The sequence below is a fragment of the Anabas testudineus genome, chromosome 17, assembly GCF_900324465.2.
Source record: "Anabas testudineus chromosome 17, fAnaTes1.2, whole genome shotgun sequence".
NCBI lineage: Eukaryota > Metazoa > Chordata > Actinopteri > Anabantiformes > Anabantidae > Anabas > Anabas testudineus.
The window spans coordinates 5,481,988-5,499,680 of record NC_046626.1 but is presented as its reverse complement, the minus strand read 5'-3'; the positions used below and the strand labels follow the sequence as shown (position 1 = coordinate 5,499,680).

Here is a 17,693-nt window from a genome sequence, read left to right as displayed (position 1 = left end):
GCTGACGTAAAGACACTCTCAGATTATGCTGAAGTATTTTTTGATACACTTGGGAATTCAACTTCACTCCAATCAATGCAAGCTGGCCAGACCCTGATGCAGCAAAGCAGGCCCAAATCATGATGTTTCCTCCACCTTACTTTACAGTTGAGATAATGTTTTCATGATGATATGCTGTACCCTTTTTATACCAGATGTAGTGCTGTTCTTTTCCTAGTTCAATATAGTGTCATCAACCAAAACCGCTGTGGAGTGTCAATGTGCACTTTGGCAAACTTCAGGCAAAGTTCTTTTTAGTAAGCAGCAGCTTCCTTTGTGGTGTCCTGCCATAGACACACTGCTTGTTCAATGTTTTACGTACTGTAGACTCATGAACACAGATGTTAGCCAGTTCAAATGATGCTTTCAAATCTTTGGCTGTCACTCCGGGTTGCTTTTTTACCTCATTAATAAGTGTTTGTTGTACTCTTGGGGTCATTTGGACTGGCCGCCCACTTCTTAGTAGAGTAGCCACAGTCTCAGGGTGTCTCTATTAGTAGATCGTTTGTCAAACTGTAGACTGATGAATTTCTTTGACATAATTTTTTAACCCAGCTTTATGTAAATCAACAACTATTGATTTTAAAACCTCTGAAAGCTTATTTGTTAATATTCTTGACTTAGATGAAGATCAAATAACGTTTCATGACAAATTAATTCAGAAAACCATGACATTCACATACTTTTTCTTGAGTTCCCCATCTTTGAATTTTAAACACTATTACGATATCAAAGCTAGTTTTTGCAAAACACTATTAACTTGGTCTAGAAAAGCAGCTTTTATATGAAGGAGGTTAGATAAATGGCTTATCAAATTGATGAACTGTTACTTGATGGACTGTTTTATGCATGATAACTGATACAACTGATACAGACAACTGTACTATCTGGACTGATCAATCATAAAGATTAACACATCTTAAAATGTTCCTATATAGACTTCAAAAGTTAGTTCAGGGTGTTTCAATTCAGTAGCTGTGTAGTGTGTCTGTAGATAATAATCACTTCATGCATTTCAGGGCGCATTAAGACATTTAATCACTGCAAAGCCACATCTTGCCAAGTCTCAAGCCAAGGTCACCAAGTTGATTTCAGGCCTCCATGTTGAGGGGGCGGTCTCATTTAGGAAGGGGAGGGTTACAAACCTCCACTGTCCATCTAAAGGTCTCCGTGGAGTATCAAACTACCACGTCTGCAGAGGGGAGAAAGGGGAAGAGGAGAGGGGACACCAAAATAAGCCGAGCGGAGGATACGGAAGAGAGGACAGCTAAGACTGCTTTATGAAGAGACAGCGGGCTGCAACATCTGGAGCAAAGCGCGAGTCGCACTTGGACACGAACTAGGCGCAGCACAGAGCTCCAGAGGCCCCTCTCACACTGCTGCTGCCGAAAAACGACCGTACATGTGGTGAAATCTGAAGAATGCGCGTACTGGACAAATACCTCTCGTGATCTGAGTAACTCAAGTAATAAGCTGTTGAGACGCACAGCTGCGCATCTTCAGAAAAACGCCTTGCGCCAAGTTGATCTCGCTCGTCCTGCGCATTCGTTTGTAGTTTTTCCACAAAGAATGTTTTGACAAATAGCAAAAGGGGAAGACCGCGTCAACTGTTGTAGGGAAATCTGCCCGTTTTTTATTCTTTTTTTTTTTTTTGGAGGGAGAGACGAGTGATGGCACCGGAGCTGAAATCGCTTTTCCGAGTGCTGCTCCTGGCCGCGGTGTGGGAGCTGAGCGCACAAGGGGCGACGGAGCGACAAGTCAACCCAGAGGTGAGGAACGAAAGCAAAGTAGAAGAAATCATCCAGAGGACAGAATTAAGTCAACATAGAAGCCTAAAAACCAAAAAGAGACAAGATGAGCACAGAAGAAAATATTACAGTACAGATAACCTAATGCACACTGGTGACCTGCAGAATAAAACAACATAATTCAATTTAGATTAAGAAGTAAAACATTGGATAAATGCAAGAAAATTTGAATATGAAAAATGTCTAAATTATATTATATAAAGTATATATTAACTTTTCTTTTGTATTTTTTCTTTGTTTCTTATATAAATGCATCATTATTATTAATATTCTAATTCAAAAAAAGAAAGCATAAAAAACAGCCCCCCTCCATGTTATATACTATTTTTTTATGACTTCCATAAAGATTTAGTTAGTTTAGTATTCATCCTGATGGAGAATCATTTCTGGAGCAGGGATATGGGAAGGGCTTTCACCCAGGGTTAGAGGAAGCAGTAATGATGATAGCGCTCATGAAAACAGAGAAATGCTGAGAGGGCAAAAGCAAGAAGAGAGCAAGAGAGAGAGAGAAAGAAAAAAAAGCAAATGAGGAGAAATGCATGAGCTTGTATTGTGGTCAGGGCAGAGACAGGCAATTTTTGTGGGAATGGAGGTGGGGTGGGTGGGAGGAGGGGGGGGGCGGGTTGAGGGTACAGTTGTGTTCAGAGGAATGAGAAGATGTAATGGTTGACATCTGTCCTAAGTTACAGCTCAGCGGACTGGGGGGAGATGGGTTTTACAAGCTTAGAGGCTCTGCTGCATCTCAGTCACAGCGAGCTGTAGAAAAACACCCTCCCACGCAGCTGGATCTCCAGTTCTGTGCTTTAAAGACCTTTAAAGACCGACAGATCATCAAGATGAAGTACCAGCACTGATAGATAAGGGAAGACTGAACCGCTCTGATGGGTCCTGTCATGTCTGATCCACACTGTGTTGCAGTTTCACATTGTACGTCTGCAGCATCAGACAGTCCCCCAGTCCCAGAGCCAAAGCAGCGTTAGGAAGTCCTTTGTTAATGTTTCAGGAAGTGGATTTGTTTTGACACACTTACCCACCTGCTTCCTTCAATATCATTAGCAAAGACTGCTTGTGTGAGGCTTTGTGCATTTACATGAGTCGAGGAGCCTCCTGTAAATGATTTGTTAGATCACACCGAAGACAAAAAATGTCTCTCCAATGCACTGAATTATTTTTCCAGCTGTACGAAAAGACGCCACTGACCTACATTAGACTGTCAACTTAAAGGCACAGTAAACAGAAGAGAAAACGCTGGACAGGAGCCTGTTCAGGTTTAAATGTTATTAACTGACACTATTATTTATGTTCTTAATACTCAGTGGAACCAAAGTGTGCCAGCACTCTCAGCATTGTTTTAAACATTTTGAATATTTGGATTATTTTAATATTAACTTCATGCATAAAGACCTAAAGTGTTAGTGCCCATTTTAAAGTTTGTTTTTCAGCCATTTGTTTAGTTATTGTATAGTAGGATGTAGAACATAGAAATGGTGGGGGATTGTTTCACAGCCAGACACACACAGTAGTGAGAAGAAGATATAAAAGAAAAAATATGCAGAAAGTGCCCTCCCGTGTGTTTTCTTTACAGTGACACAAAGGAAATGCATTGCAACCTTGTCCTTGTTAGCATTATAAAAAGTCAAATAGGAAGATGAGGAAATAGGTGAAAATAAATCAAACGATTAAAATCCTATAATACATATGTTAGAGCCATTTTATATGATGTTCATTCTAGGAAGCATACAGTGCATCTAGCTAGTGGATACTGGCTCTTCCTGTGGTTGGATAGATACAGTTATCATCAGTTAATCATCAGAAAACAGTGTGAAACCAGTGGATGTCTTTTCATTTTTAATCTACTGGTGACAGTAGAAGATTGTGGCAAATAAACATCAGAGAAAAAGTTATTTGTTAATTTGTAAACAGATTGCATTATAATCATTTTAGATTTTTTTTTAATTCTGAATGAAATAACTTTCAACATGAACATCAATAATTTTATGGCTGAAAAGTCCCTGTTGGCCTAATTAGAAAACCTGTAGAGAGTTGGTGGAAGTTGGTGTGAAGGTAACTGGAAAGTGTACTTCAGTACGCTTGTATTCATCTAATGATTCTATTCTCTATTTTATTATGGTTTTATTGCAACACCACAACCTGTGTCCTCACTCAGACAGGGGATGTTTATGATCTCATTTATTGCCTCTGCAAACCCACAAGTCATCAGTATCAGTGCACAGTTCCTCTATCGAGTGGGAAGTTTGTGTTTTAATTAACACTAAGTCAAATGAAGTGAGCGGTTATATGTCGGCCAGTGGGTCTGTGTTGGTGAGATAAACAGTTAAGCCTTGTAAGGATGCATAAGCCATTTCCTGTGGTCAGGAAGTGGGCAGTTGTTTTTTGCTTCGTGGCTAAAACACATTGGTGTGTTAGTGGCTGCCTGTCTGTGACACACGTACATGTTCTCACTTATGAGCACTGATTCTTTGTCGCGCACAAATAACTACAAGCTGAGGTCATTGCCTACAAAGGAAGATAAATGGACATGAAATGAGATGATGAAAGTGAGGCAGCAAGGACAGTGGGGAGGCTGTCGATGACCAGAAAGGAAGGCATTGTGGCGATGGGAGTGATGCACCCTGGGAAAGTTGGAAAATGATGCAATTATCCAGCTGAATAGGACAGGATGTAAATCACAAGTGTCATGCACATATCCTGTATGAATATGTCTCTTTCTTTTTGTTCCCAACAACAATAAGCATCGATTTATGTGACTTCAGATTGGTTAAACTGGTAACACCAGTCTTATTTTGCTGTCTTTAGTAGTGACTTATAGGAAGGAAGGAAGGCATTGGAGGCCTTCCTGACAAAAAGACAGGAGGTGTTGAATGAAATAAGGTAATACGCAAAGTCATTACCTCATTAGCTCATGAAGAAAGAGAACAATAAGCCAGATTCTGGGCAAGAGCCAAATTGCTGCAATCAAGATTTGCTTAAGACTGACTTATTGATCAAATGACACTAGCGCTGGGCCTTTTTTTATTCACTCGTGTCACCAGCTTTTATTATATTTGGCCAAAGAGGGGTTGTTTTAATAGACAGCAGCTGGGTGGGATTACACACACACACACACACACACACACGGAAAGAGTTTTCTACACGTGTAATGAGGAGCTCCAGGCCAGAGGGGCATAAATGTCTTTTTTAAAAGATCAGCATTAGCTTCAGACAACTTTTCATACTGCAAGAACGAATTGAAGAGGTTTGGTTAAAACGTGTGCACGAAATGTAATTACACAAACAAACTCCCTCACACACGTAGCCACACATAATCACACGCTAACAACCAATAACGAGCTGTTGCAAGCGGGAGTGGGAGCCACAATGTCATATGTTTATGACATCTGACATAATAATGCAGCTCTCTGGACACAGTGACTAGATGTGTAATGAGGATCTGTGTGATCTGTGTGTGCTGTATCCCCAGCATGCCTCAGTTGGACTCCCATCGCTGTTGACCAGAGTTTCTTTCCATTGGCCCTCACCGAATGGAACAACTGACTCTTTCTTTTCTGAAATGCAATCCCTCCTATTTTTTTTTTCTCATCCTATGCAAAGTGAACGCTCTGCCTACTGTCATCCATAGCAACCATTGTTTGAATCTTGTAGATCTTCCATTAAGCTATAAACTCAGTGCATGTGACGGAGCAGTGCTCTTGACCTAAAAATCCTGCAGTTGGCTTCATGAAGTCATGAAACCTCTTTTATGCTGTGCTGGTCTCTCTGTATTATTATATGTGTATGTTCCATACATGGTAAAATAGTTCGATTAAGTCAAGTAATAGACGAATGGTAAAATAGCTACACATAATAATGGATCAAACTGCCTGTGTGGCTTAAAGTAGTGGATAAACAGTTGTCTTAGCTGACTGAATATAAGGGATAAGTAATTGAAATGACTAGTTGTCCCTGAAGTGCATACATACACAAACAGGACTGTCACTAAAGGCTGACTCTAACCGCTCGACACCAAAGGCCTGTGTTACCCTTGGACTGTCCTCCAACTACACGGACTGTAGTGACCATTTCCTCTTCCTGTTACCACTTTAGTTACTCAGCCCATTGGTGTGGTAAAAAAATAAGCGGGTGTGATGGTGAATAAGACTTTGTCAAGTCACCTGAGGGACTCATGAAAGAGGCGTGGAGGCCTTAAAAGTTCAAACAAGTGTTCAGTGTCATTCGACAGCAGCCTTTTGACTGCTCTGAGGGCGAAAGTAGGATTTCGTAGAAAAGAAAATAGTCCATGTGTGAGAGAGAAGAATAAGGTTTCCAGCCCTTTCACATCAGGCATTAAACACATTTTTTTCTTGTATCCCTATTGACACACACCTAATCCTTAGATGATAAAGTCTATGTTTAACTTCAGGTGAGGAAAGCCTCCATTTATAATTATTATAAGACCTGCAAACTGCAGCAGTCTCATTATGACTCTTAATTACAGCCTCTAGATCTAACAAACCTCCATCTTTCCCTGCCTGTGCTTCTCTCTGTCCCGCCGATGTGGATGTGCTGTAACAGTGGCAAACAGTGAGTCTTTATGTGTCCACTGGAGCTCCATGGGTGAGTCAGAACCAGAAAGGGCTCATTCAGTGGTGAAGTCTAAACACTGAGACCTCCATGTCTCCCTAAGACAGACAGAGAAGGAGAAATTAGACCTTTAAGGGCCTCCAAAACTGCCACCCGCTGCTGCCCATGAGTACAATACTGGATAAGCATCAAGGCTTTTCATACAAGTACAGTCATGCACATATAAACATTGAGACCTGAGCACGTACTCGCAGATTTAATGTCAGCAGTACTGCTTCAAATTGCTTTGTGCTGTACATTTGTCAGTGGAAAACTGCAGGAACAAGACAGTTAAACATGTTTGGCCATCACTGTGTTTAGCAAATATTAGCCGCAGATTGGCTAAGCGGCAATAATTGAGTGGCTCTGGGTGTGGTTCCTTGTAAGTATTTGCTCTCAAGTCTCTGGGTTTTCCATAAGAGAGGGATGAAGAAGGGGGTGGAGTGACAAGCCAAAGACACAGACATGGACGTGTGTGGGGGGAAGAGTTTGACTTTGAGGTTTGGATGTGACTAGGAAGAAATTCCCAGTGAAATTACTGACTGACGCTGCTGCTCGACTGGAGACATCGGCTGAGCTTGCCCAAGGCATGAGTCTCACCCTGGGACACTCCCTATCTTTCTATACTCTCTCTCTCACACACCCATTCTCTGCACTTGCACCCACTATGACTGTGGTATTAATGCAAATGAACCAAAACAAAGAATACTTATAATAATAGATCTTTGAAGGGTGAGCTTTATCAGTCTAGTCCATATTAACGCCCAGTTTTCCCATTGCCCACAATAGCTGCAGTGTTATTTTGCAGCACTGGTTTGTGTGGGAGAGGTGTGGAGACAACCTCCTGGCACTAAATGTTAAACCGGTATCATAGTGAAATGGGTTTCCATGGGAAAGTAAGGTCGCTCTCAGCTACGACTGCAGGATCTGGATCACTGAAGGATGGAGTGACCATCTTAAAGTGGTTTAAACTCAGTGACTTGAGGTTGAACTGATACACAAACAAGCAGCTCCACCAGAAGCTGACGTTAACCTTTAACTCTTTGACGCGGTAGTTTCCTCTTACAGTTTTCACTGTCGCACATGTTTTTGTTTGAGGCTCGACTTTAATAGTGTTCCTTTTTCGTGTTGACCTCGGTTTCGTTAGCTGTGGTCCTCGCTGGAAAGCCCAAATGTTGATGGATGAATAACTTTTGGGTTTAGTCATTAAATGGAAACTTGCCAGGTGCTTGAAACCCATCTAGCTCCTGCTGACTACAAGATACCAAAACACAGAGAGATGTTTTTTAAGAGCTTATTTTTGTCGTCACTGAGGAATGTGTTTTTCACCAGAAAACAGCTTGAACTTGTAGTTCTTGTAACTGATAATCAACATCATAGCAAACAATTCCTTTAGCCAACAACAAAAAAACAGGTGACTTATGAAGAATGTTTTTTTTTTTTCCTGTTTACTGGAGACCGGAAAGTCCTGATTTCATTTTGCAATATTTCTCTCAAACCTCCTTTTTTTTTGTTTTAATTTGTTTTGCTCTGCAGTCATGGCTGCAGCAGTATGGTTACCTGCCCCCAGGGGACTTGAGGACTCACGCCCTTCGCTCCCCTCACTCCGTCACCTCCGCGATTGCTGCCATGCAGAAGTTCTACGGCCTCACAATCACCGGCACCTTTGATGAAAAAACCGTCGAGTAAGATGATCAGACCAGATTTACGCTACAAGTAGTAAACTTGCAGCTGGGCTGCACAGGTTAATGCTTTCCTTGCCTTGTCGTGAGCGGAGCTTGTCTTGTGTCCGACAGGGCCATGAAGCGGCCGCGCTGTGGCGTGCCAGACAAGTTTGGTGCTGAGCTCAAGAGCAACTTGAGGAGGAAGCGATACGCCATCCAGGGCCTGAAGTGGAACAAGAATGAAATCACTTTCTCGTAAGTGAGCAGACTTTAAAATGAACAACATTTGTTACAGATAGTTTTACACCAAGATGAGTAAATAAAATGTTTCTCTCCTTCCTCACATCTACACTAACACACTCTTCAGTATACAAAACTACACCCCAAAGGTGGGCGAGTTCGAGACCCACGAGGCCATCAAGAAGGCCTTCAAGGTGTGGGAGAGCGTCACCCCGCTTCGCTTCCGGGAAATCCCCTACAGTTACATACGGGACAAGGTGGAAGAGTTCGCCGACATCATGCTCTTCTTTTCTGAGGGTTTCCATGGCGACAGCACCCCTTTTGATGGCGAGGGGGGCTTCCTGGCACACGCTTACTTCCCTGGTAACGGCATTGGTGGAGATACCCACTTTGACGCAGCTGAACCGTGGACTATTGGAAACCAGGATCTTTATGGTGAGATATAGTTATTTAGTAAAACCCTGAAGCCTGAGAAGAAAAGCTTCTCTGAAGTTGCTTTTCATATTTGGAGTCAGAGCTCTCGGGCTCTGGTGAGCAAGACACAAGCAGCAACATGTCCAGTGTTGTGCCATTGCATTTGAGGGAGTGAATACCCCGGGGTGTGTTAACACAGCAGAAACTGAGAAGTGTTTATTGGGTGCATCACACACACACAACTTTGCAGTGTCAGCTGTTTGAATCAAATCCAACTTCACATGACCCGCAGCTGATTTTATTTTTGATAGACTGATTCACATGCTTTTGAGTCACTTGAAAAACAGGGAAACATGAACATTTACTCCTCCTCCTCCTGCTGGGTTGTCTCACCAGTGTAATGTGAAACCAAAAACCCTTCTGTTTTATTTCTCCCACTCGAGTCTCAGTGATTTAACAGTTAACGGTTTTATTAAACAGCCTTTTTGTGTTGACTTTGTTCCAGGTAATGATATATTCCTAGTTGCGGTGCATGAGCTGGGCCATGCTATGGGTCTGGAGCACTCCAGTGACCCCTCAGCCATCATGGCTCCCTTCTACCAGTGGATGGACACAGAAAACTTCCAGCTTCCTGATGACGACATCAGAGGCATACAGCAACTTTATGGTGGGCTGGAGTCATTTTACAAATTACAAACTTCAGTATAATGAGCTTGAACTATAATCTAAATATTTGTTGTATGTTTTTGGTCACAAAGGGTCTGGATCAGGCCCTCAGCCCCCTGTATCACCTCGTACACCTTACCGCACCCCTCAGCCCACATACTCGCCAGACAAGCCTCGCTATGGCCCCAATATCTGTGATGGACACTTTGACTCCATTGCCATCCTCAGAGGAGAAATGTTTGTGTTCAAGGTAAAGCCACCTGATAACCAGTCACACCCTGTCTTGATGTGACAGGTTCTCTAGTGGTTTGATTTGAAACATCTTTTTAAATATCATCCTTTCAGGATAAGTGGTTCTGGCGAGTACGTAACAACCACGTGCTGGATGGCTACCCAATGCCAATTGGTCACTTCTGGAGGGGTTTGCCCACTCATATCAATGCTGCCTATGAAAGGGAAGATGGGAAATTTGTTTTCTTTAAAGGTACGTCTGGGTAGTACATTGACAAAACACGAGTGTAAAGCCAGTCAGTGGCGGATATCAGATAATGTAGTCTTGTTCATATGTCATGTCTGCTTTTTCTTTTTCTTCTGTCTGTTTGTTCACAATCTGTCATTTTCCTTTCTTCTCTTTCCTCCAGCGGACAGGTACTGGGTGTTCAGCGAATCTAATCTAGATTCTGGTTACCCCAAGAACCTGAAGGAAATGGGCTCTGGGCTTCCCAAAGATAGAATAGATGCTGCTCTGTACTACACACCAACTGGACAGACATACTTCTTCAGAGCAAACAAGTTAGTTATCTTCATGTGTGCATGTGTGTGTGTGTGTGTGTGTGTGTGTGTGTTGGTCATTGAGGAAACTGATGTTTCCCGAAGTTTATATAATAGTGATTCTAGGGGAAAATCCATTTTCACCACCTTCACCAAAAGATATGTCTGGATGTTGACCAAACACATGAACTGAATCATTTACCCCAAATTACAAACCTGCCCTTTACAGAAATTACAAACATTACAACAAACCTTGGGGGAAACTTGAAAGCTTGAGAATGCATCACCATATTTACTCTAAACTCTAGTAAAAAGTGAATAATTTGTGACAGTCAGTGTTTATCATAGTGCAAACAGCCACCTCTATAAACAAAGTCTGAGACAGTTCAGGAAAAGTTGATGCTTCTATTTCCAAAGAAGACTCCATATGACCTAAGACCAGACAACACCACAGTTCAAGTATTGTAGGTTGAGTCCAAGTCAAGTTTAAAACCGTACAAGGTCATGTCTCAAGTCTTGTGAAAGAAGATTCAGATCAAGTCTTTAAAGAAGGTTAAGTCTGTCAAGACGAAGCTCAAGTTCTTAACGGCTAGTCCAAGTCAAGTCTTGAGAAATGTAATCAAATCCAGGTGCTAGTCCTGTTAGTTGACAACAGCTGTTCCTCTATTTACCTTTCTGCTCTCATTTTTTGTTAAGTTATTACCGTTTCAACGAAGATGCACGAGCCGTTGATGACGGCTATCCAAAATCTGTCGGCGTGTGGCAGGGAGTGCCCGACAACGTCAAGGCAGCCTTCATGAGCAAAGATCAAGGTAAGGGTGGAGTGTTTAATGTTACTTGTGTTATTTTCTCACGTCTTAGTGCAAACCCATAGCCAAATGTCTTTCTTTCTTCCCGTTCTTCAGCGTACACCTACTTCTACAAAGCCAACAAGTACTGGAAGTTCAACAACCAGATCATGCGCGTGGAGCCAGGATACCCCAAATCAGCCCTCCGTGACTGGATGGGCTGCCCCAATGAAGACTCCAAGACGGACGGAGGAAGAGGCGGCGGCGGGCACGACAAGGACAAGGAGAGAGAAAAGGAAAAGGAGCGGGAGGATAAGGACAGAACTAGGGATAGAGAGAGAGAAAGAGAGAGGGAGAGGGAGAGGGAGAAGGACACAGAGAAGGAAACAGAGAAGGAGGCAGAGAAGGAGGTTATTATCATCGAAGTGGATGAAGAGGGAGGGACAGGTGGTGGAGTCGGAGCAGCGGCGGTGGTGGTGCCTCTATTCCTGTTGGTGTGTGTGATTGCGACGCTGGCAGCCTTAGTGTTTTTCCGTCGGTACGGTACCCCACGCCGACTCCTCTACTGCCAACGATCTCTACTGGACAAGGTGTAGACTGTGGAGGAAGGGAGGAAGAGAAGAGAGAAACGCGTGGAGAAGAAAAGAGAAAACTAATTGCAAAGGAAATGTTAAACACAGATAACAGAGCTGGAACAAAAGGGAACAAAAGACGAGAGAAAGAGCAGAAGGAAGAGTTCCAGAGTTGCATTTTAAAATAAGTTTGACCACTGCCAGATTCCTTGTGCCGTACCTCTCAACCACTCCATCCTTACAGTTTTGTCTTTTCTTCTCCCCGTTCTCTCTCTGCCTCTGTCCTCAGGGTAACCGACGCCAGCTCGTTGCTGTTTGACTTAGCCTTTTTTTTTTTTTTTTTTTTTTTTTTTTGTAGTTCGTGTCAGTGGTCGCTGTTTGTGTCCTCGTGAATTGACGCTTCAAACCTGCATCTTCGCGACGCTCATTCTAGCATGTTTTCCTCGTCCCCCCCCTCGTTACATTGCGCACACTCCCATAAACACTCACATTTGGAAACCACAGTGGCACAGTCATTGTTTTTCTTTATCTTCCAGTAATGTCAGAGCCAGTATGGACCATAAAAGGGAAACTAAACATTAGCTTACCTCCCTATGAAGCATGAGCTACACTCAGAGCAAAGCAATAAGTACAGCGTTCTTTTTTTGTCTTTCATATCAATGTCTTTAGTGGTCATTACTATTATAAATGATGTTGTCATTATTATTATGACTATTATTGTTGTTGTCCTCCGTGTAAAGAATGTGTTTTTGTACATTGTCATTAAAAAGTCCTGCTGGACAGTGACATACAGTTTTGAAAGTGGCCTTAATTTTATATATGTGGGGACAGTGAATGGGGAAGGGGGCTATGTATTCTTGAAACTTGATTGTCTTTTTTTTTTTTTTTTCTACCTTGAATCCATTTGAAATGAAAATAAATTGAAGACATGAAAATGACTCCTTTTTGTCATTGTACTTGTTTACAGTTTTCAAATCGTGGTGCTCAGTAATCAGGGGTTAAAAGTAGCTCTAACAACAATGATGATGATACTAGTGATGACCATGATAATGATAATGATCTAGTTTTCCTAATGAGATTGTATGTGTGCCCTCGTTCGCTCCTATTTCTAAGCTTTTCTTACATAATAAAGTAATTTCAAAAGGCTTTCCGTGCTTTGATTTTCACTTAGTAAACGATTCCCCCATCTTGGTGTTAAGTGCTGGTGTCATCCACTTCCTCTACTGGAGTAATATTTGACCTTAGGGGTTAAGTGCTTTCATATGTTCCAGCTCTTACCTGGACTCTTCTCCTTCACCACTCATATGAATCACATCAGTCCTCCATCTGGTCTTTCCCAGTCTTCCTGGACCTCCAGGTTTCTTGCTCCCCGACCGCACCACTCGGCATCGCTGGGGCTCGGAATCTGGCAGGAAAGAAACTGGGTTGGAAAACACGGACTGGATCCAAAGCTTAAGTAGAAACAGGGGATGAAGACAACTGTGTAAAACTGTTGCTGCACAGCAGGAAAACATTTTTCAGCTATACAGTTGAGAAAAGAGAGCATGTGTCTTCTCGAATTTCCATTCTTCTGAGGGCCAGAGGGGCATTTTGACAAGGAAAGTCATGCAAAGTGAGGATCATCTTCTTTTCTTTCAAACTGGAGGCTTCCAGGATTTTCATAAACATTGCCAAGACTCAACATTGCAATATTGGGTCAGCAGGTGAGAGTAGTCAGCACAAGCTCTCCCAACTAAAGCAATACAAATATGCTCTCATGCATGTTTTGCACAGCTATAAATGCCTTCGTTTATGCATTACGCGTACTTGTGCACTCCCGTCCACTGTGAGCCAATAAAAAACTTAAATAGTAAACTTAGGCGTCTCCCCGCTCCTTAATGATCCTACTAATGAACAACTGCCAAGCAGACATTAGGCTCACTATAAAGATGACTGACTGCGAGTGGGTGGGGGGGCCAGTGCTGCTATGATATGTTATGATTACAGCAACAGGGCTTTATGCAATTAAGATGATGAGGTATTTTCCTATTGTGCCGAAAAGATTTAGGGCGCCCATTTGTCTCCACTTTGCTGCAGTGTTTTGAAGAGCTGGGGCTGGGGAGAGCAGTCACGAGGATTGTTTTGGGGGGGAGGAGGAGGAGGAGGAGGAGGAGATGAAGGAGGAGTGAGCAGGGTTAAGTCACATTTGGAGGCCTGAGATGGAGCAGAATTCCATGAACAACATCTGGAATTCCAACTGCATCATGTGGGCGAGACACACACACACACACACACACACACAGAGTGACACAGCAATGAGGGGGATGGGAGTTGGTTTGTTTTTTTGTTTTTTTGACAATATCACAGGGTCACAATAAAAGATACGTGAGGGAAAAATCCTGTTTTCTTTCAAGTTGTCTTTCTCCCCCTACATGTTTCAGTATGTGTTGCTGCTGGTGCACGATGTCTTCCTTGCTCTACTCATCTCTGTGACACTTAGCTGTGGGTCACAACTTGATGTTTTCTGTCTTTCCCCAGCTGATTCTGCAGAGTGAAAAAAAAAAGAAAAAAGAATGGTCTCAGCATAATTCTTCCCCGCAGTCCTCTCTTTTCTTGTCTCTGTGTGTAACCGGAGAACTTTTCTTCACTGTCTGTGAAATGACTCGCTCCTTTTTTTCTTTACAAAGTCCGACAAAAGACTAAGACCAAGTCGCTCTCCATTTCTCTCGCTCTCACATTTCACCCAGATAAGTGTAAAAGGTTATTTTCCAGTCCTGATTCGACTCCTTCTTTTACAAATATAAACTCCTCTGATCATTCCTTAGATGCCAAGTGTCTCACATCACATCATCTAATCTCAGTATGATCATCTGAGTGAAATTCTACTTCTTAAACTTCACTAGCGAGCTCCTTTTATGTTTCTTTCTGTGCACTGGTCACTTCCCGTGTCTATTTCAGTTGCCAGTTCAGCTAAAATGTGTACAGGCAGCAGATGAATGGAAACTTCCCACTAGGGGAAATCCTGCACTTGGCCATTGTGTCTCATAATAGCCAAGTCGAACATCATACTGTAATTGCAGGACCAGCCGGAGAGAGAAGACAGAGTAACTTTCTAATTAAATGAGAATGACTGATGAGCAGAGCATGGTTAGTGTAATACTCTGCCTGGTAACAACAACGTGGGATGGTGGAAAGGGGCATGAAGGGAACTGGTGAGTGGCTATGTAGGTTACACATGGTTTTCATTTAAATCAGCTCTGCCACATCCTGCACGAAGAACCAGTACAACAAACAGGAAGAGTTTTGCCAGCGTTTTCTGCTTTGTTACCCTCAGACAATGAAACACACATTGGACATATAGGATGTAAAAGGTTGGCGCTTGCTGCGGCGTTCACTTCCTCCACCAAACAGTGGAGGTGATGTCATCGCCTTTTGTTTCCTTGGGCCGAGAGCCATTGCAGCCGGGACGCGAGTGAGTTTCTCAGGGGAAAGGGGACAAGTTTCGAAAAGGGTATCTATCAGTGCTGTATGCAGCTATTTCAGTGTAAGAATAGTGTTAGAGTGGAAAAGTGACCAACACATCAGCTATCAGTCAGTTTGGAGTGGCATATTTCAAGCAGTTGTTTGTTTGTTGTGGATAATTGACAAAAAAAAAAGGTCTTAGAGATCTGAATTATACAAATGTTGACAGTCCACGCATTAGTAATAGAAACCTAAGACCCCTGGGAGTTATTCAATGAGCCACGGGCACACACTTATGACGCACCACTGAACTGACTTACAATTTAAGGATTAGTGTCACACGTCTCCTAAGTTGGGAATCGTAGAGAGAGACATTAAAAGGTGTTGACAGTGGATGCAGAAAAAGCCAAGACATCCCTAATTACACCTCCAGCTTGGTTCAAACTCCATAAATGCTGGATCCTAAACTTGTGCGTGCAGTTTGATTCTGACTTATTAAGCATATTAAAGGCCTTGCAGGCCTGCATTTTTAGGTTCCGTTCTTGGTTTCTTGTTACAAATGCACTATAGTTGATGAGTAAAACTGATGAGACTCCTTTTTAATCTGAATAAATTGTTGGGGTAGCCAATTACTGACTGATCCATTTACAGCTCCTGTAAACCTGCATGTGCAAATGCTGAATCCAGAATCAGCTGATATGCTCTAAATGGAAAGCAGCCCAATTAAAGCTTCATGCACGTCCTATGACATGACTATGGCTGTGAAAAGGTCTAAAAAGTGTCTTTCTTTCTCATCGTTTTAAAAAACAAAATGTGTTGACCTTTAACAGGGCAGTCTGAAAGGTGGCAGATATACTTTTGAGCTGCTGCAATCTCTCCCTCTCTCTCTCTCAGACACACACACGGTTTATTTGTGGTGTACACTGTCAGTGGAAGGGATCAATACATAATACTTTTTCCATTATGTCTGCATCTTATTATTCCATTTAGCTCCACATGGAGCTATGCATGGAAAATCACATTTCCTCCATTAGTTCTTTTTTTTTTTGAGTGTGTGTGTGTGTGTGTGTGTGTGTCCCAGATGTCTCAGATTTCTCTATTTCATCATGTATTTTATCAAATGTCTATTTTTGTAATCTTTATTTTCTCAGTCATGCACTTTTGCCCAAACCCCTCAGTGCTGAATCTGTCTCAGAGCTATCAGTCTAAAGCTACATGCCTGCTTTTGTTGAGCTCAACACAATGCCTGCACTTTGACTCGGGCGTGGTGCAGTGGGAGCGGTCTCCTTAAAACGCTCAAATGTTAAATTGTTGGGGTTGTGTGGGTGAAAAAAACGCAGGTGCAAGGAAGTTGAACAATCAACGTTTCAACTTCCTCAGCTCAAACCCATGTCTCGTATGGCACGGCAGGAAAACACCTCCATGGTACGAGATGCTGATTCAGGTTCTACAAGCTCATGTACCCTCACTCTGACCCAGCTATATCTGCAAGGAAACCCCCTACGCTTCGCTCAGGGCCTAGCCAGCATAGTGGGCACATTTCAAATGACAAGTACACTCACTGTCTGAACTCTTGAGACCACAAACTCCTTACTCTTCCTCCTCCTCACCGCCCCCCATCCTACATATCCTGCAGCCTGTTAATGAAGTACCATACCACCCCATGCATGGTTTTTCTCTTTCTCTCGCCGCCTCTTCCATCGCAACAGGGCCACATCTGGTTTCCATTAGCACATACATGTCATCACAAAGAAGAGGAGGGGGAGAAATAAAAAAAAATAAAAGAGAGATGGCTGAAAGAGGAGGGTTAAGGGTGTGTATATAATGTATCAAGGGTAGTTGAAGGAGTGGTAAGACTGACTGTCAAGGTATCTCTGTTTTCATGACACAGGCCAACTTCCCTTCACTGAAGAATAAGAGGAAATCTTTAAGAAATATGCATGTGAGAGAGAGCGAGAGTGAAGGAATAGGACGCAGGCAGAGTAAGAAAAAAGAAAGAAAAAAACTCAGAGATCAGAAAGGCCACATCAGAGGTTGTCTTTGAAAGTGGAGCTCGGGGGGCCTCTGTGTTGGGTTCCTAACAGCGGTGGACACAAAGGAATATGTGGTTACATTGAGCGGGGGGAGGTGGAGGCCGGGGGACTGCTTACAGAGCGAAAACATTCTGCTTTAACTGGCCACTCATCACTGGCCTCGCTCAGCTGACCGACTCGTCCTGAAGGTCTTTACCGTTGCCCAGGTGGTCGTCCAGCTGTTACCCTTTGGTTCTGTAAAAGACGCACAACTGTAGAAATATGCATTTTGAGTCATCTCTACGTGAGTGGACACGGCGCCGTGCAGCTGTTCCACTTTAGGTTTGCTGCATTCAAGGATCTTCACCAAGTGTGAACCTGAGAAAGCTGCAGTAGGCAGTTTTACAAGCTGAATTTTTAGGACTTAGGGTAAAGGACCTCTCTTTGGTGGGGTTTGGTGGAATCTTGCATGGCTAGACAGCAGATGGATGTTCTGTCACTTCCTGTTACAATGGAGACACATTATGAACATTGAGTGAGTGTGTAGATATGATAATCAGAGCAGATGGGACTGAGTCTGTTGGTGTCATGCAGTGTGCGTACAAGAACGTCTTCACGTTTGTGTTAAGGTGCATTTTTACCAAAAAGTTCAACAAGT

The 17,693-nt window shown here is 42.8% G+C and overlaps 1 protein-coding gene across 1 annotated transcript; it reads left to right on the top strand.

Moving 5' to 3' along the window:
- The first annotated feature begins 1,190 nt into the window (after positions 1 to 1,190).
- Positions 1,191 to 12,728, top strand: mmp14b (matrix metallopeptidase 14b (membrane-inserted)). Its single transcript, XM_026374567.2, has 10 exons — positions 1,191 to 1,808; positions 8,004 to 8,152; positions 8,264 to 8,386; positions 8,499 to 8,806; positions 9,291 to 9,452; positions 9,544 to 9,701; positions 9,797 to 9,935; positions 10,093 to 10,243; positions 10,919 to 11,034; positions 11,128 to 12,728. Exons 1-10 carry the CDS (start codon positions 1,710 to 1,712, stop codon positions 11,604 to 11,606), a joined length of 1,884 nt encoding a protein of 627 aa, XP_026230352.1. The 5' UTR covers positions 1,191 to 1,709; the 3' UTR covers positions 11,607 to 12,728.
- Positions 12,729 to 17,693: the final 4,965 nt, after the last annotated feature.

Bases quoted from the DNA above. Each gene is read 5' to 3' on its own strand.
- mmp14b (XM_026374567.2), top strand. From the start codon at position 1,710: ATGGCACCGGAGCTGAAATCGCTTTTCCGAGTGCTGCTCCTGGCCGCG. The intron at 8,807-9,290 runs GTGAGATATAGT...ACTTTGTTCCAG, and splicing joins TGGAAACCAGGATCTTTATG to GTAATGATATATTCCTAGTT. The intron at 11,035-11,127 runs GTAAGGGTGGAG...CCCGTTCTTCAG, and splicing joins CTTCATGAGCAAAGATCAAG to CGTACACCTACTTCTACAAA.